Source organism: Myxocyprinus asiaticus, chromosome 18, assembly GCF_019703515.2.
Source record: "Myxocyprinus asiaticus isolate MX2 ecotype Aquarium Trade chromosome 18, UBuf_Myxa_2, whole genome shotgun sequence".
Classification (NCBI taxonomy): Eukaryota; Metazoa; Chordata; class Actinopteri; order Cypriniformes; family Catostomidae; genus Myxocyprinus; species Myxocyprinus asiaticus.
Window position 1 is genome coordinate 3,447,115 of NC_059361.1, and position 20,386 is coordinate 3,467,500.

Below are 20,386 nucleotides of genomic sequence, written 5' to 3' on the forward strand. Positions count from 1 at the left end.
GACAGAATTACAGTTGACTATTATTTACTGCTAATGCTAAAATAATGCTTTACAAATCCGCTAATCATAAAACCGATACTTTGATTCAATCACCAGTTCATATGAAGACTCTTGCAATGTTTAACAACAAATTAATGAAATGTTGTGTACATGTGTGAAGTACATGTCTCTACCATGTCAATTTTTACATAATTTGCAGTTTTGAGGAGGAATCTGCATTGCTGCTTGCAGTTATATTTATTATTTGAAATGAGAAATATTTCCGCCTAGCAGGAAATTCAGAATTTTTAAAAATAAAATAATAATAATAATAATAATAAATAAACAGGTAACTAAAAAGTGCTTTCAGAATTGGAATGGACGGATATACCTTATATTTTACTGAACAATAACAATGAAGTTTGTTAAAGATGATTGATTTTTTAATCAAATGTTTTATGAGCAAATGAACGAATATAACTTTTCTCTTTCTCTGAACCTACGCTTGTCGGTTGTCCATTATTTTAATACTTTAATCTTCCCATTCCGTCAAAATGATGGATAATGATTTTTTGTAGCACAACCACTGAAAGCGTCTAAAACAAGCGGCGCTTCTGCATGGGACGCTGCACAACGGTCAAATGCGTCCATCTAGCTGTTTACATACATTAGGAAAACAACTGAAAAACAGTGCAGACGGACACAAAAACGTGTATGATTTCAATGGCCCCTAAGACAACTGACAAGCTCATGCGGGCCACAGAAAATTTCAAATGGGCCGGATTCAGCCCACGGGCCGCCAGTTGAATAGTTCTGTTGTAGGCCATAAAATGACTAGACTCCATATCTCAATAGTGGATTGCTTTTATCTTGTATCTGGATCATCTGTAGCTGTCTGATCACGAGTAGCTGTAAATGTTATCTTTGTTTTGTTATTAAAAGGTCTCTGTAAAAAGTTTGGGATTCTCTTACCGTCTCTGGACTGGAGAACTTGCTGGAAATGTGGAATGTGATGAGATTATCTCCGACAATGATGTAAGAAACACCATAACCATCATCGGCAACCTGCGTATAAATTTAAATGTCAATATACTGTATATATGTATATACACTGATGAGCCAAAACATTATGACCACTCACAGGTGAAGCGAATAACGTTGATCATCTCGTAACAAGTCCACTTGCCAAGGTCTGGGTAGATTAGATGATAAGCAAACAATCAGTTCTCGTGGTCAACGTGTTGAATGCAGGAGAAGTGGGCAGGAGTAAAGACTTGAGCGACTTTGACATGGGACAAATTGTTATGGCCGGACAACTGGGTCAGAGCATCTCTGAAACGGCAAGGCTTGTGGGGTGCTCCCGGTCAGCAGTGTTGAGTACCTACCGACAGTTACCTATTAGGCAGGTGGTCATAATGTTTTGGCTCATCAGTGTATATATAATTAGCAAAACTCTTGGCTCTTGACACGCAGTGTATTGTAGGGGGGCGTTTGTGAGACTCACAGGCCCAAAGCCGCCTCCTGCTCCCACATATTTAGGAAACTTCTGAATGTCAATAAGATTGAGCTGCTGTTGAGGGGTTTGACTGGTGGAGAGACGCCAGGGTTCGGACAAAACCTAATGAACAAGGTTGACCTTGAGATTTGGCACTATGCAAAAGAGTTTAGTAAGTCCTATTTATAGTCATAATTCACACTTTCTCGCACCTGTTTGAGGAATGGTGAGTCTATGTCCATTACTTTAGACACAATGTACAGGCAGAAGAGATGGCGGTCGATACCGGCTCCCGTCATGGCCAGGCGGTACATGTTCTGATGCTTTTCAGCGGCTTTCTGGAAGAGTGCAAGCCTCTGCTCATTCTGATAAACATTAAAAAGGCCACATAACTCAATATCATTTACCAGATCAGACCTTATAACATTACTTAAAGGGATAGTTCACCTAAAAATGAAAATTCTCTCATCATTCACTCACCCTCATGCCATCCCAGATGTGTAAGAATATTGAATTAAATATTGATCTGTTTCTCACCCACACCTATCATATCCCTTCTGAAGATGGATTAAACCACTGGAGTCTTATGGATTACTTTTATGCTGCATTTATGTCCTTTCTGAAATTTCAAAGTTCTGGGCACCATTCATTTGCATTCTATGGACCTAAAGAGCTGAGATATTCTTATAAAATCTTCATTTGTGTTCTACAGAAGAAAGAAAGTCATACACATCTGGGATGGCATTAGGGTGAGTAAATGATGAGAGAATTTTCATTTTTGGGTGAACTATCCCTTTAAACACTTATTTAAAAGTGCACATTTTTTTGTTTTGTTTTGCAAGCCAATATAACAGTGGTCTTGGTCTTTATACTGATACCTATCGGTGTGCATGTGCATAGGCGTCATTTTTAATCAAGATGTAAGTTTGACAAATTATGCAAAAAGTGTGAAAATATTATTTAATTGTGTGTGTTTTGGATACATAAAATGTTAGCTATGAAATTAACTTTAGCAAGACAAAGGAGTCGGGCATTTTATTTGAAAACTTTAAAAATGTCATTTCCATCAGTGTAATTTTCACCACAGTTTAATTTATACACAATACAGAATTTGACACTGTGGTGGAAATTTTCATGACAAAAATGACATAAATCTCCCGTGATGCATGTACACACACTGTTGGACATTGTGAGTAGACAAAAAAATGATATACACAAACCCTAACCCTATATATATATATATATATATATATATATATATATATATATATATATATATATATAGTGGTCAATTTGTAAAAACATTTCAAGGGGGATGGTGCTGTCAAAGATTTGTTTTGGAGGTGGGGGGGGGGGGGCTAATACTTATTGGACATTGACAAATAAGTCTAAAAAAACTAGTTTAAAACACTTGTCAAGTTCGCTGAAATGTAATATTTATGTCCAATTTGGGGAGTGAGGTTTACACATACAGCACAGCTATCACGTACCAGCTGGCTCCCATTACACATGACACAATTAATCTAAAGGGGATGGTAAGAGGGGGTGGTGGTTTTACAAAGGGGATGCTTTTTGGTATTTCTTGCAACAAGGGGGATGCCATACCCTTGCATCCCCCCTTAACTCAAGCCCTGTATATATATATATATATGTCATGTGAATATTCTGTAATATTCCATATTGCTCTCACCATGCTTTTTTTATCCTCCATTGCTCTTACAAATGCCGTTGACTCACAGGTACAGGAGCGCACAGTTTCTGTCCGACCCTCACGGAACATGCGAGTCATTGATGATTCGTAAGTCAGACAGAACTCACCTTTGTCCTACAATGAAGAAAGACATTCCAATATAAAAAAAACCCCATTAACTTCATTAAACAGTTGGTTTTAAAATACACAAAAACATAAAGGCTGCATCCAAAAGCTGGAAAATTCTCCCTTCGGATGCTGTATATGGAGGTAGAATGAAAATATGGTGCCTTTAAAACTGTTCTTAGTCCAGTTTTCTTAAGAGGTCCATTCATTCAAAAACATTGTTGGTTAAGCCATTATTTTTTGGATGCAGCCATAGTCTTTACAGGTGCAAAGGGCTGTTAATGTATATGTGTGTGTAATAACGTACCCTATAATGAGCAAGTTGCAGTGCCAGCTGGATAAATGCATCTGGACTTGTTCTGCATTTCTTTATCAGTCCCTTTCCAAACTCAGTAAACAAACAGCCATGGAAATCAACATCATCGGCAATTCCCTTCGCAACCATGTATGAACCTTCAATAATATCCTGGCACTAAAAGAATGATAAGGAACTATTATCAGTCATCATGGGGCACGCAATAAATGACATCACAGCTATCAGAATATACAATAAATGATCTTACATTGGTTTAATCCCCCTCCCCAGTCTCTAAAATGCAATGTGGTGTCCTTAAACAAACCTGAGATACAAAGTACAAGTCTTACCGCTTTTGGGATGTCCCATTGTAGTCTGGAAGGGGGAGCCAGACCTTTGTTGACATCTCCTTTGCAATGTCCTTCTTCGGTGTATCCCAGGTGGAAACAATCAGTAGCCAATATGTACTTAACAGGAAATGGAAATCTCTGTTATCAACTTCTGGCCAACATTTTCATTGGAAAAAAACTTTTGCATTCAAAAGTTTTATAATTTTTCTTTACCTCCCACATATGTCCAATAATAGGGGCATCAGCCCATGAATGCTCAGTGTTGATGCCCATTTTACCATTCTTGTAAACAATCAAAGTGAAAGACTTATCAAACCACCTAAAGGGCAAGAAAAAAGCTGGTTGAATTTGTATGTGTGTGTTATGATTTGTATACAGATGTATATACGCACATGCAGCTTCCCATGTCTTTTACTGTGAAAGAAGCTCACAGCAAACATTAAACTATCATACAGCCAAATTGTGGGTCACCGTGATTTTGCCAGGTAGGATATATTCCTGGATCAACATCCTTTTTGGTCCTGGAACAACATTCCTATAAACCAATCAGATTTGAGGATTTAGGGTTAGGTATCGAAGCCCATTTCCGCCAAACTGAAAAAAGTGCTTTAAGTCATATTTATGAGATTAAAAAGTCATAGTTATTAAATTCAAAGTCATAATTTTGAGATAAAAACTACTTGAGATTAAAAGTCAAATTATGAGGCACTAAATCATAATTATGAGATCAAAAGTCTAAATTATAAAAAAGTCATAAATATGAGATAGTCAGAAGTATGAGATAGTAAGCCATAAGTATGAGATTAAAAATCTAAATTATGAGATAGCAATCCATAAATGAGCTTTAAATTTAAAATTATGAGATAGTAAAATATTATTATGAGATTAAAAGTCATAATTATGAGATAAAAAAAGTAAAAATTTATAATAAAAAGAACTTTAGGTTAAAAGTCAAATTATGAGGCATTAAATCATAATTAAATCATAATTAAATTAAATCATAATTTAATTAAGTCAAAATTATGAGATAGTAAGCCATAACTGTGAGTATGTCATAAGTATGAGATAGTCAAAATTAAGAGACAGTAAACCATATTGAGATTACAAATCAAAATTATGAGATAGTAAACCATAATTGAGATTAAAAATCAAAATTATGAGATAGTAAACCATAATTGCGGTTTTAAGTAAATATTATGAGATAGTAAACCATAATTGAGATTAAAAATCAAAATTATGAGATAGTAAACCATAATTGAGATTAAAAATCAAAATTATGAGATAGTAAGCCATAATTGAGATTAAAAATCAAAATTATGAGATAGTAAACCATAATTGCGGTTTTAAGTAAACATTATGAGATAGTAAGCCATAATTGAGATTAAAAATCAAAATTATGAGATAGCAATCCATAAATGAGAGTAAGTCATAAGTATGGGATAGTTAAACATTATGAGATAGTGAGCCATAATTGAGGTTAAAAGTAAAAATTATGAGATAGTAAATCATAATTGAGATTAAACATCAAACATTATGAGATAGTAAACCATAATTGAGATTAAAAATCAAAATTATGAGATAGTAAACCATAATTGCGGTTTTAAGTAAATATTATGAGATAGTAAACCATAACTGAGATTAAAAATCAAAATTATGAGATAGTAAACCATAACTGAGATTAAAAATCAAAATTATGAGATAGTAAACCATAATTGAGATTAAAAATCAAAATTATGAGATAGTAAACCATAATTGAGATTAAAAATCAAAATTATGAGATAGTAAGCCATAATTGAGATTAAAAATCAAAATTATGAGATAGTAAGCCATAATTGCAGTTTTAAGTAAACATTATGAGATATTAAGCCATAATTGAGATTAAAAATCAAAATTATGAGATAGTAAGCCATAATTGCAGTTTTAAGTAAACATTATGAGATATTAAGCCATAATTGAGATTAAAAATCAAAATTATGAGATAGCAATCCATAAATGAGAGTAAGTCATAAGTATGGGATAGTTAAAATTATGAGATAGTGAGCCATAATTGAGGTTAAGTAAAAATTATGAGATAGTAAATCATATTGAGATTAAACATCAAAATTATGAGATAGTAAACCATAATTGAGATTAAAAATCAAAATTATGAGATAGTAAACCATAATTGCGGTTTTAAGTAAATATTATGAGATAGTAAACCATAACTGAGATTAAAAATCAAAATTATGAGATAGTAAACCATAACTGAGATTAAAAATCAAAATTATGAGATAGTAAACCATAATTGAGATTAAAAATCAAAATTATGAGATAGTAAACCATAATTGAGATTAAAAATCAAAATTATGAGATAGTAAGCCATAATTGAGATTAAAAATCAAAATTATGAGATAGTAAGCCATAATTGCAGTTTTAAGTAAACATTATGAGATATTAAGCCATAATTGAGATTAAAAATCAAAATTATGAGATAGCAATCCATAAATGAGAGTAAGTCATAAGTATGGGATAGTTAAAATTATGAGATAGTAAGACATAATTGAGGTTAAGTAAAAATTATGAGATAGTAAATCATATTGAGATTAAACATCAAAATTATGAGATAGTAAACCATATTGAGAGTTTCATAAGTATGCGATAGTCAAAATTGTGAGATAGTAAGACATAATTGAGGTTTTAAGTAAAAATTATGAGATAGTAAGCCATAATTGAGGTTTTAAGTAAAAATAATGAGATAGTAAATCATAATTATGAGATTAAAAGTCATAATTATGAGATAATAATCAAGAATATGAAAAGCCTTTCCAGCCAAATAATTTTTTTACTGTGCTTTGGTAAAATATAATTATAAGATACAAAGTCATATCTATGAGGTAAAAAGTCATAATTATGAGGTAAAAAAGTAAAAAGTCAAATTATTAGATTAAAAGACAAATTATGAGGCACTAAATCATAATTATGAGATCAAAATTATAAAATAGTGTCATAAGTATGAGATAGTAAACTATATTGAAAATAAAAATCACAATTATGAGATAGTAAGACATAATTGAGGTTTAAAGGAAATATTATGAAATAGTAAATCATAAGATCATTTCAGCCAAAATAAAAAAAAATATTGTGCTTTGTCAAGTTATTATTAGATACAAAGTCATATTTATGAGATTATAAAGTCACAATTTTGAGATAAAAAGTAAAAAATTATGAGATAAAAAGAACTTGAGAATTAAAGTCAAAATTATAAAATATTATACCACGGGTCTGTTGAATACTTGAGTCTGATTGGATGACGGACGTTCTAAGGTGTGCAATTATTTTTCAAGTAAGCACATGGCTACATTGGATAAGAATGACAAACGTCTATAATATCCTAAATTTATTTCAATTTCGACTGAAAAGCGTCCTTTGGCTCCCTCCCTTTCTCTCTCTCTCTCTCTCTCTCTCTCTCTCACTCATCTCACCCACACACACATGCTACCACAGAAAAATAACCATATAAACCAAGACATTGGTTAAAGTAAATTGGTTAAGAATGTCAAACAATGTCTATAAAATCCTACATTTATTTCAATTTCGGTTGAAAAGTGCCCTCGCCTCGTCTTACCAGCACTTACACATGCTCACACACACACACATACATATGCGCGTGCACACGCACACACGCACGCACTACCTTGTTACTCCAATGCCAAAAAGCAGTGCATCCTCCGTTGCTAGTTCTAAAGTGACGTTTTCGAACTAGAAATTAAAACTCGGACTGTATCAAAGCAAGACGCTGAATCCATGGTGGAAGAAAGTAGTTCCACTCATGCATTTTAATAGGGACAAAAACCAGAAAATGACTTGAGAAAAAACCCTGAACGATGTCTTAAGGTGTGGTAACCGTGGTATACAGTGCATCCGGAAAGTATTCACAGCGCTTCACTTTTTCCACATTTTGTTATGTTACAGCCTTATTCCAAAATTAATTAAGTTCATTATTTTCCTCAAAATTCTACAAACAATACACCATAATGACAATGTGAAAGAAGTTTGTTTGAAATCTTTGCAAATTTATTAAAAATAAAAAACGAAAAAAATCACATGTACATAAGTATTCACAGCCTTTGCCATGGCACTCAAAATAGAGCTCAGGTGCATCCTGTTTCCACTGATCATCCTTGAGATGTTTCTACAACTTGATTGGAGTCCACCTGTGATAAATTCAGTTGATTGGACAAGATTTGGAAAGGCACACACCTGTCTATATAAGGTCTCACAGTTAACAGTGCATATCAGAGCACAAACCAAGCCATGAAGTCCAAGGAATTGTCTGTAGACCTCCGAGACAGGATTGTATCGAGGCACAGATCTGGGGAAGGATACAGAAAAATGTCTGCAGTGTTGAAGGTCCCAATGAGCACAGTGGCCTCCATCATCCGTAAATGGAAGAAGTTTGGAACCACCAGGACTCTTCCTAGAGCTAGCCGCCTGGCCAAACTGAGTGATCGGGGGAGAAGGGCCTTAGTCAGGGGGGTGACCAAGAACCCGATGGTCACTCTGACAGAGCTCCAGTATTTCTCTGTGGAGAGAGGAGAACCTCCCAGAAGAACAACCATCTCTGCAGCACTCCACCAATCAGGCCTGTATGGTAGAGTGGCCAGACGGAAGCCACTCCTCAGTAAAAGGCACATGACAGCCCACCTGGAGTTTGCCAAAAGGCACCTGAAGGACTCTCAGACCATGAGAAACAAAGATTGAACTATTTGGCCTGAATGGCAAGCGTCATGTCTGGAGGAAACCAGGCACCGCTCATCACCTGGCCAATACCATCCCTACAGTGAAGCATGGTGGTGGCAGCATCATGCTGTGGGGATGTTTTTCAGTGGCAGGAACTGAATGCAGCAATGCACAGAGACATCCTTGATGAAAACCTGCTCCAGAGCGCTCTGGACCTCAGACTGGGGTGAAGGTTCATCTTCCAACAGGACAACGACCCTAAGCACACAGCCAAGATAACAAAGGAGTGGCTCCGGGACAACTCTGAGTGGCCCAGCCAGAGCCCAGACTTGAACCTGATTGAACATCTCTGGAGAGATCTGAAAATGGCTGTGCACCGACGCTCCCCATCCAACCTGATGGAGCTTGAGAGGTCCTGCAAACAAGAATGGGAGAAACTACCCAAAAATAGATGTACATCGTACATAAACAAAGTACATCGGATAAGAATGACAAATGTCTAAAATATCCTAAATTTATTTGAATTTCGATTGAAAAGCATACTTTGGCTTCCTCTCTTTCTCTCTCTCGTCTCACCCACACACACCGTACATGCTATCACAGCAAAATAACCATACACACACGCACGTGTACACACACACACACACACACACACACAACACACGCACTACCATGTTACTCTAATACCGAAAAGCAGCGCATCCTCCGTTGCTAGTTCTAAAGTGACGTTTTCGAACTAGCAACGAAGGCTTGAGCTGTCTCAAAGTTTCTATATTATCTGAAATATCTGTGTGAAAAACCCTCATGCTCCCCCTCCCCCTCTCTTAAGCTCTCACACACATGGACACACATACATTTTACGCATTACGCAGACACTTACTTGCAAGCGAAAAACAGAGCCGTCATGTCAGCGCACATCTCAGTGGGGTTGAAAACAGTTGTTAAAAAAGGTAATCCCAGTAGCCTATGGCAAGCCATTTAAGCTTTTATTCATTCGCAGAATATAAATTGTTGACCTCAACAATTACATTTTCACTAGTTAAAATTCTAATTCTTGATATCAAGAATGTAAGTTTTACTAGTGGAATTGCCAACTGTTGATATCAGTAATTACATTTCCACTAGTAAAACATGAATTCTTGATATAAAAAATGACATCATCACTCACAGAAATCACATTCTTGATATCAAGAATGTCATTTCTACAAGTGAAAATGCCAATTTTTGATATCAACAATTGAATTCCAACTAATAAAAATGCTAATTTTTTATATCAGTAATTCAGTTTTTACTAGTGATAATTTTAATTTCTGATATCTGCAATGTAATTGTTACTAGTAAGAAAGTCTTTTTAGATATCATTAATTACACTCCAAATTATTGATATCTGAAATCCATTTCCAGATATCAGAAATACCAAATGTAACATTTTGAAATTCATTTACTCATATCAAAAATTACCATTTTCACTAGTTGTAATTCAGTTGTTGATATCAGGAAAGGGAGCTCTACTAGCAACAATTATTGCCTTGATATCTAAAATAGCCTTTGCAATTAGTGAAAATAGAATTACTGATATCTTAAATGTGATTTTAACTAGTAAAAATACTATTATCGATATCTAGAGATACAAGACCTGGTTTTTCCAGTGAATTCACTTTTGGCACCAGTAGTAGCAGGTTAAAAAATGGAGGGAGACATTCCAAGTGGGTAAAAACAGCTAGTGTTTTTAAATGTTTTTATTTTTATGTTTAAGAAATGGAAAATGAGAACTCATTTAAATTTCTCTTTTTTGTTCATTGTTAAAAAATAAAATAAAAACAATATTAGATAAGCATATGTGGGTGGCACTGCAATGCCCCTTTCATCTGATTGGCCAACCCGCGCCGTCTTCTGTACTGCCTTAATCCTTTTAGCTAGAATAACAGTTGATACTGCTCTGCATATTTGGCTCAATTTTAATTAAAAAATGAAGTGGAAATGAATGACCACTACAAATTGTTCTTAAATCAGCATCTCTACATGCATGGCTGACAATCCATTCCAGTGTCTGTTGAATTCATGCTTGAATTTCTGCATCAGGAGTGGCATAAAGTCACCCAACAGTAATGTGAAAGACTGGTAGAGATCATGCCAAGACACATGAAAGCTGTGATTGAAAATCAGGGTTATTCCACCAAACATTGATTTCTGAACTCTAAGTTAAAACATTAGTATTGTGTTGTTTAAAAATGAATATGAACTTGTTTTCTTTGCATTATTCGAGGTCTGAAAACACGGCATCTTTTTTGTTATTTTAACCAGTTGTCATTTTCTGCAAATAAATGCTCTAAATGACAATATTTTTATTTGGAATTTGGGAGAAATGTTGTCAGTAGTTTATAGAATAAAACAAAAATGTTCATTTTAATCAAACACATACTGTACCTATAAATAGTAAATCCAGAGAAACTGATAATTTGGAGTGGTCTCTTAATTTTTTCCATAGCTGTATATAATATATTATTCTTATATTGAATAATTGTATGATTTTGTAATACATTTGTTTTCATGACTTATTAATAAATGTAATAGCGAATGGGATTAAGGGAGTACAGAAGGAGCAGGTGTACATTTTATTCAATCCAACTTACATTTTATAAAGTAAAACCTTCATGAATGCTGCAATATACTGCTCATTATTCATAAATAATGGATGTTACAGTCGGGATGCCTTTTGTCCGAATAATTAATCTTAGCTATAGTTTCATTGTTTTAAATGAGCGTTTAAAATTGACATTGCTCTTTCATGCATTTTCTGACATGAGAAACAAACCAGTCACGAAAAAATTGCTCCCTGCGCTAAATGCCTCCCACATCTGCTGCTGTCTGCCCAAGGAAAAAGTCTTCTTACCTGCTAGAAGCCAAAATCATGGAGGAATGGGATTTACAATAGCACATAACATAAATGAATGTTCTAGGATGCTAATATTGTACGTCTGTGTGTTACTGTATGGTAATAAATTGCAAGAAAATAATTTATAATAATGGCCGCACCCTTTCAGCCAAAATTAGACTTCTATTTAATCTAAGCACAAACATTATGGAAATTCTCAGTTATTTTTATGGTATGTATTAACAAAGCTTCAGATGGGGGTTCTTCTTATAGGCTAAATTATGATATTAGGTACACTGAAAAAGTCATGTATGTATGCGCTTTTCAAATTGTCCAATTGCACAGTTATTTCCCTTCAAAGCCGTTCGACAGGTAGAACTTCACCCTACACTCAAAAAATATTTTAGCATATACTGTAAATATAGATAGATAGATAGATAGATACAGTTGTGCTCAAAAGTTTGCATACCCTGGCAGAAATTGTGAAATTTTGGCATTGATTTGAAAATATGACTGATCATGCAAAAAAACAAGGAGCACAATACTTGTTGACCCCTCTCCAAACATAGTACTTATGGTTGTGACCATAAAGCTCAATTTTGGTCTCGTCACTCCAAATTACAGTGTGCCAGAAGCTGTGAGGCGTGTCAAGGTGTTGTTGGGCATATTGTAACCAGGCTTTTTTGTGGCATTGGCACAGTAATGGCTTCTTTCTGTCAACTCGACCGTGCAGCTCATTTTTGTTCAAGTATCGTCATATTGTGCTCCTTGAAACAACCACACCATCTTTTTCCAGAGCAGTCTGTATTTCTCCTGAGGTTACCTGTGGGTTTTTCTTTGTATCCCGAACAATTCTTCTGGCAGTTGTGGCTGAAATCTTTCTTGGTCTACCTGACCTTGGCTTGGTATCAAGAGATCCCCAAATTTTCCACTTCTTAATAAGTGATTGAACAGTACTGACTGGCATTTTCAAGGCTTTGGATATCTTTTTATATCCTTTTCCATCTTTATAAAGTTCCATTACCTTGTTACGCAGGTCTTTTGACAGTTCTTTTCTGCTCCCCATGGCTCAGTATCTAGCCTGCTCAGTGCATCCACGTGAGAGCTAACAAACTCATTGACTATTTATACACAGACACTAATTGCAATTTTAAAAGCCACAGGTGTGGGAAATTAACCTTTAATTGCCATTTAAACCTGTGTGTGTCACCTTGTGTGTCTGTAACAAGGCCAAACATTCAAGGGTGTGTAAACTTTTGATCAGGGTCATTTGGGTGATTTCTGTTATCATTATGATTTAAAAAGGAGCCAAACAACTATGTGATAATAAATGGCTTCATATGATCACTTTCCTTAAATAAAAGAAGTTTTTTTTGCATGATCAGTCATATTTTCAAAATCAATGCCAAAATGTCACAATTTCTGCCAGGGTGTGCAAACTTTTGAGCACAACTCATGTATATATATATATATATATATATATATACACACCGATCAGCCACAACATTAAAACCACCTGCCTAATATTGTGTAGGTCCCCCTTGTGCCACCAAAACAGCGCCAACCTGCATCTCAGAATAGCATTCAGAGATGATATTATTCTCAGCACAATTGTACAGAGCGGTTATCTGAGTTACCGTAGACTTTGTCACCAGTCTGGTCATTCTCTGTTGACCTCTCTCATCAACAAGGCATTTCCTTCGCAGAACTGCTCACTGGATGTTTTTTGTTTTTGGCACAATTTGGAGTAAATTCTAGAGACTATTGTGAGATCAGCAGTTGCAGAAATACTCAAACCAGCCTGTCTGGCACCAACAATCATGCCACTGTCCAAATCACTGAGATCACATTTTTTTCCCCATTCTGATGGTTGATGTGAACATTAACTGAAGCATCTGACCCGTATCTGCATGATTTTATGCACTGCACTGCACTGCTGCCACACGATTGGCTGATTAGATAATCGCATGGATTTCGATCACTCAAACACAAACTCACACACAAACTCACACACACACACACACACACACACAAACACACACACACACAAACACACACACACTTCCTGTGGTTGTGTGATAGTTTATAAACTCCGCGTTGCAAAATAAGGTGGATAGAGTAAACAATATGCCAGAACTTTCCATAAGCTGTTCCTATTTTAAGCATTTGCATGACTAATTGCACAAAATAATTTTTGTTGTTGCAACATTGTCCTCTATGCATTCAATAATTATACGTTATTTTACTCTGAGCTTATTAACCTTTAGATTTAGAAATGTAGCCCTACATAGTCCAAATAAAAACCTGCATCCAGTTATGTTTTGCAAATATATTTAATAACCTTGAAGGGAATTCATGATCATACAACCCAGAGCTCAATACTTCTGTTTCTCTCTCTCTCTCTGCAGGGCATGAGACTGATGGACCAACTTTAGTGCTTATAACCTCTAAATAATAATCACAGAATGAATGAAACTTCACCTGTTATAATACAACACACGGTTTTGTCAATGCTTGATAAAGGCAGCACAGAATATGGGTACGTTTTTGCAAAATGTTGAGCAAGTCCATATTAAGCACTTTAAATTTGAACCTTTACAAGGTAAAACTTTCTGTATGTGGTGGTTTCCTGGTCATAAGATTGCTGTTTTATAGATCTCTACCAGAAAATGCAAGTGACCATCTCAAGAGGTGAGCTGTCATTTTGTCATTTTCTTTAAAATACTGACATGTTCTGAAAAAGGGGGTAATTTTGGATTTTTATTGTGATTTCAGGTATCCGTCCCACCCGGGGTATGATTAATTGTCTGCTCTGATAACAACATATGCCTGCCTAAATCTATCAGATTATGTGAGTTTTAAGTATTTTTATCTCTCTTTCTTTTTTGTATCTATTTTTTGCCATTCATTTATACACTGTAATTAATTAATACATTGTAATTTCTTTGTGTTGTATAAGTTTACAGTTAAAAAATGTGTTGATGTATTTATTAATGTGAGTGATTTATGCATTTTGAATTATTTAATCACAATTATTTATTATTGTATTCAACTAATGATTGCGGTAAAAACATTTGTATCTTTTCTATAGTTTTTCATTTAAATAGAAAATAAAAGTTCTTAACTGACACACATGCCTTGCTTTCATTTGTTTGGTTATATTTAATGTATCGAAAAGGTTCTTTATAGCACTTTCAAAGAAAGGTTCTTTATGGAACCTTTCAAAAAGTGTTCTATTTAGCACCAAAAAGGGTTCTGCTATTGTTACAAGCCGAAGAACCCTTATTTGGTACTATTTAGAACCATTTTTCTTAAGAGGAGTGTTTTTGTTTGTTTTGACAGAAATGCTGTTTCAGGACCAACAAAATATGTTCATCAAGGAACATGTCGTACTTGACAAAAACACGGTCACCACAAAGAACGGACATAAAAATCTTTCTACCTGTCATAGCACTTTCCATGCAGCAAAGATTTGGCGTATAGGTCCAAGGAGTGTGTATTTTCTGGATCATATCCATGTGCCTCATCGTCCAGGGTCAGGAAAAACGCTGCCGTCTCAATGGCCTCCAGGGACGCCTTGTTGACCCCATCACTGAAGTACTTTAAACGAGCCCTTGCCCAGGGAACCCTTAAAGAACGGTAAAGAGGATGATTGTGTAAGTCTACCCTGTGCAATTTATAAAGATGATTTATAAGTGTATAAACTATTTAGCAATGCCATCTTCACCTGTTCCCAGCTGTAAGTGTGGCAAGTTTGAGCTCTCCGGGCTGAGGTTCAGACTTGTCATCAAGGATACGTTGAAACTGCAGTTCCAGCTCTGAAGGCCAAAGGTGACGTCCACCATAGTACAGCCACACCTTAAAGAAACGACCTCGATAATACACCACCAGGTGCTTCCTGTCTTTCAGGTGCTGCACAAAATCTAAACATAAACAAAGTGCTACTATTATTGCAAGGTTTGACAGGAATAGTTCAGTGATGACAGAATGTAATTTTTGGGTGAACTGTTTCCTTAAACCTGAAGTTAGCCATGACAACGTTGTAATAAGCCCCAATGAAACACATGCATACTTTATCTAGTATTATGCGAGTCATTACCGGTCTCAATGCCAGGGATACGGGTTGTGTTGAACATTCTTTCATACTGAAAAGAGCACATGGGCACAATGCCAAGAGCCCTCAGCTAAGAAGAGAGAAACAAGGGATGATGAGCAAGCAAAGGAAAACGTTTTTTATGATTTATAAATGATATATTAAGGGCATGGACGGCAGAAAGTGATGTTGCAGAGACTCTGTGTGTTTGTTTTTGATTGTGCATCTGTACCGGGGTAAGCTCTCCTCTCTCCAGTTTACGGCGATACTGCAGCATGGCATGAACTACATTTCCTGCGCGTGCAGCCTGTCTGTGTGTGGGGATCACATAGAGAAAATCCTGACAGACAGAAAAAACGATTACAGATATGCACTGAAAGAGAGCAATAATAATAATAATAATAATAATAATAATATGTATGAAGCTCCACTGTATGTTCCCACAGTTAGGCACCAGGTGGCGCCTTGGGATTGGTTTGATTTCAACTGTTTATATTGTTCGTCTCTGGTTTATGTCTGAAGGGTTTTATTGGTCCAGAACATTTTTAAAGACCCCATGAAAAACACTGTGACCAATGTGAGGTCTTTCCCCTCCAGGAAAACAAATAAAAAATGTTGAACACTCATCCTGCACTATACTGTTTTTTTATCTAATAAAAAGGAGAATATCCTACCTTTTCCACCTGCCACTGACTAGCAATAAACGCAACAGTCTGGTTCCAGAAGTTATTCATAGATAACCTATAATGCTAAAAAGATTGTGTTTAATATGGAATTTCTGGTGAAGAACTACAATACCCACACTAACAGAGAAAGATCCACCAATCAGAGATTAGCAGCAATAAAAATGTGCGCCAAAAGAGCTATGCGGCGACCGCTCACTCCTATGAAGCACCGTGAATGACGCAATAAAGCCGCTCTCCCTACACTCTCAAACTACTTATATATGTGCAAATATCTGAATATTTTGCAATATAGTACTTTGAATATGTTGACTCTATACAATCAACAGCTTTATGTTTTTCATTGTTTTTAATTCAATTACGTCATTCGCAATTCTTCATGGAATTGTAGTTTATTCCCTCATTAAAGACGTTAAGTACACAGTCTTGTACCTTTGTCTGACACAGTTTGTAATGCTTCACCTCTAATGTTGCGGGTTTGGTTCGTGGCTTAAATATCTTTATGAAGGATTAATTTCCCTATGAAAAATATGTATGGGAAAAACACTTACGGAACCAAGACGTCCGAAAAAGACGGCAAGCACTGCTGCTCAATAGCAAGTAGCAAATAGAAAATCATGGTTCACACCTGTGTTGTTAATTTAAAGGCTTTTGGCTGCTAAAAAGGAAGGAGCCCTTCACTATGTCCCACCCCAACTTCCTCTTTCTTGATCTTCAAACCCCAGAGAAGCAGCCTTACTGTTGAGACCTTTGGCATATAAAGCTCTCTGCTCACCATAGTGTAGAAGTTGCTGTTGACCATAATGGGGTCTCGTCCTCTCAGGTAGATATACTCCTCCCACCAGTCGCTCACCTGTCAAAACACACAATGCCATGCCTGTTACTTTCCAGCATTTCTAAAATTGATGTAGAAAAACTCTGGCTTTGTTTACCTACATAATTTGTGGCCCACCAAGACTTGAGTACAAGGTATTTTTGGAATGTGGGTGCAGGATCCTTCTTGAAGTCATTAGCAACAGTCTCCATATGTTTATATCGTTCATCATCCAGAAGAGGTCGAACTGATTCTAGATACTAAAACAGTGAGCAAGAGAGAAAGCAAGGCTAATCATGAAGAAATTACATAATGGAAAACAACAAAAGCAGAACATGATGTATATTCATAAAACAGAATATCTTGTAAATTACACCTGAAAAAAAAAATATATATATATATATAATTATTTTATTTTTTTGTCCAGGTGTAATTTACAAGATATTCTGTTTTTTGAATATACATCGCATTCTGCTTTAAAATAAAATAAAAAAATTTAATAAAAGAAATCATAATTAAAATAAATAAAATACAATAAAATATACCAAAAAAAAAAAAAAATTGCATTAAAAAAATTAAATTAAGCATTTTTATGTGCATTTTTTATGACAGTTTAGCCCCTCCCCCCCATTAAACTTTTTTTTTTTTACTTTTTAACTGAAATTCTCTTTATTCTCAATGCTGATTCTCATTACATTATAATTACTGTAATAGAAATAAGAGTTGTCCTATCCAGACACAATTATGTTTTTAAAATAAAATCTGTATAAATAAATAAAAAAATATTACTTTAAAAATTAATTGTATAAATGCTTTATAATTAAAATGAAAAATATTTTTCATAGTAATAATGCTATTTTTTTTATTTTTTTTATTTTTTTTCAGACAATGAGAAAGTCACAATGCAAATGGTTATGAGGTGAAATATTTCCTAGACATGTTTTTGACAGGCTTTTAGTAAGATGTACCCTGCTGATAGTGTCATCAATACTTGGTACAGGCAGATGAGGCAAAGATGCTTGAAAGCTGTAAAGCAACGGCCGGCGTCCAGACAACAGCTTGACAAGACTCTGAAATAGACATAATCATTTATTAACGAGAAGTAAAAAAAGTAACAATGTAAACCTCCTTACACCACAATTATCATGTCAACAAATAAATGAACAAATGATGATAATGACTTTCACATATATCAAAAAATAAATGACAAACAATAAGTAAATGTCCCAGGAGACAAACCCTTCCCAAATCTAACCCTTCCTCTGTTTGATCTGTATTTTCAATTATATGACGCACCAGCCAGACTTTTGAAGAGAAGCTCATTTTTCCGTGTGACTCAAAGATCCAAGCGTGATAGGACAGCAGAGCTTTCAGGAAATAACGGAGCAGGACAATGAGGGATAACCACACACCTGTGGCGAACAGGATTGCACTCAACACCGTTTGAGTCTGAACGGTCATAAACTCACTACATAACGGGGAAAATTTAAAACAGGTGAATGTATGATATTTATGGTAGAAAAACATCAATGTACAATCTGTATAATTTGCTTTAGATGGATGTAAATCATCACCAATATGATGCAATAAAAATAATGATATTATTATAATATTATTATTATATTAATATCAAAATTAATTTGCAAACAAGTACAGTGGTAGTACCATAGAACAATGATGGTTTTTTGATGGTAACACCATTGCACTTTTATATATATATACCATGGTACAGAATGATGACCATATTCATGTACCATGGTACAGTGCATTCAGAAAGTATTCAGACCCCTTCATTTTTTTGACATTTTTGTATGTTGCAGCCTTATGCTAAAATGATTTTTTTTTTTTTTTTTTTTTTTAAATCACATTAATCTACACTCCATACCCCATAATGGCAAAGCAAAAACCAGATTTTTGATAACTTTGCAAATTTATTAAAAAGAAAAACTGAAATATCACATTGACATAAGTATTCAGACCCTTTGCTAGGACACTTGAAATTTAGCTCAGGTGCATCCCATTTCTCTGGATCATCTTTGAGATGTTTCTACACTTTGATTGGAGTCCACCTGTGGCAAATTCAATTGATTGGACATGATTTGGAAAGGCACACACCTGTCTATATAAGGTCTCACAGCTGAAAATGCATATCAGAGCAAAACCCGATCAAAGGAACAGCCTGCAGAGCTCAGAGACAAGATTGTGTCGAGGCACAGATCTGGGGAAGGCTACAAAAACATTTCATCTGCATTGAAAGTTCCCAAGAGCAAAGTGGCATACATAATTCTTAAATGGAAAAAGTTTGGAACAACCAGGACTCTTCCTAGATTTGGCCGCCCTGAGCAATCAGGGTAGAAGGGCCTTGGTAAAAGAGGTGACCAAGAACCCGATGATCACTCTGGTTCTCCAGAGATCATGTGTGGAGATGGGAGAAACTTGCAGAAGGACAACCATCACTGCAACACTCCACCGATCTGGGCTTTATGGTAGAGTGGGCAGACGGAAGCCTCTCCTCAGTGCAAGACACATAAAAAAGCACCTTAAGAACTCTCAGACTGCGAGAAACAATATTCTCTGGTCTGATGATACGAAGATTGAACTGTTTGGCCTCAATTCCAACCGTCATGTCTGGAGGAAACCAGGCACCGCTCATCACCTGCGCAATACCATCCCAACGGTGAAGCATGGTGGTGGTAGCACCATACTGTGGGGGTGTTTTTCAGCGGCAGGGACTGGGGGACTAGTCAGGGTTGATGGAAAGCTGAATGCAGCAAAATACAGAGATATCCTTAATGGAATCCTGGTCCAGAGCGCTCAGGACCTCAGACTGGACCAAAGGTTCACATTCCAACAGGACAATGACCCTAAGCACACAGCCAAGACAACGCAAGAGTGGTTTAGGGACAACTCTGTGAATGTCCTTGAGTGGCCCAGCCAGAGCCCGGACTTGAACCCAATCGAACATCTCTGGAGAGACCTGAAAATGGCTGTCCACTGATGGTCCCCATCCAACCTGACAGAGCTTGAGAGGATCTGCAGAGAAGAATGGCAGAAAATCTGGCACTGAGGCTGTAATCGCTGCCAAAGGTGCTTCAACTAAATACTGAGTTAAGGGTCTGAATACTTATGTCAATGTGATATTTCAGTTTTTTCTTTTTAATAAATTTGCAAAGTTATCACTACTCAGTTTTTTGCTGTGTCATTATGGGGTATGGAGAGTAGATTGATAAATAATATTTAAAGCATTTTAGCATAAGGCTGCAACAG

General features: G+C 35.7%; 1 protein-coding gene across 2 annotated transcripts in view; it reads right to left on the minus strand.

Moving 5' to 3' along the window:
- LOC127455876 (carnitine O-palmitoyltransferase 1, liver isoform-like) overlaps positions 1–20,386 on the minus strand; it is a 37,119-nt gene that overhangs the window by 1,878 nt on the left and 14,855 nt on the right. The window contains exons 4-19 of one of the 2 annotated variants that reach the window (XR_007899748.1): positions 18,416–18,587; positions 18,088–18,189; positions 17,242–17,379; positions 17,081–17,158; positions 15,855–15,962; positions 15,629–15,713; positions 15,257–15,452; positions 14,972–15,157; positions 4,149–4,254; positions 3,936–4,052; positions 3,598–3,762; positions 3,165–3,299; positions 1,687–1,839; positions 1,484–1,597; positions 1,121–1,360; positions 952–1,044 (exon numbers count right to left, since the gene is read on the minus strand). Coding sequence is in view for 1 of the 2 variants with exons in the window: in XM_051724025.1 (XP_051579985.1) it covers positions 952–1,044; positions 1,484–1,597; positions 1,687–1,839; positions 3,165–3,299; positions 3,598–3,762; positions 3,936–4,052; positions 4,149–4,254; positions 14,972–15,157; positions 15,257–15,452; positions 15,629–15,713; positions 15,855–15,962; positions 17,081–17,158; positions 17,242–17,379; positions 18,088–18,189; positions 18,416–18,587 (1,948 nt within the window). In the remaining variant the exon portion in view is untranslated. The remainder of the gene's footprint in view (positions 1–951; positions 1,045–1,120; positions 1,361–1,483; positions 1,598–1,686; positions 1,840–3,164; positions 3,300–3,597; positions 3,763–3,935; positions 4,053–4,148; positions 4,255–14,971; positions 15,158–15,256; positions 15,453–15,628; positions 15,714–15,854; positions 15,963–17,080; positions 17,159–17,241; positions 17,380–18,087; positions 18,190–18,415; positions 18,588–20,386) is intronic. The other variant, XM_051724025.1, reaches the window with a different exon arrangement.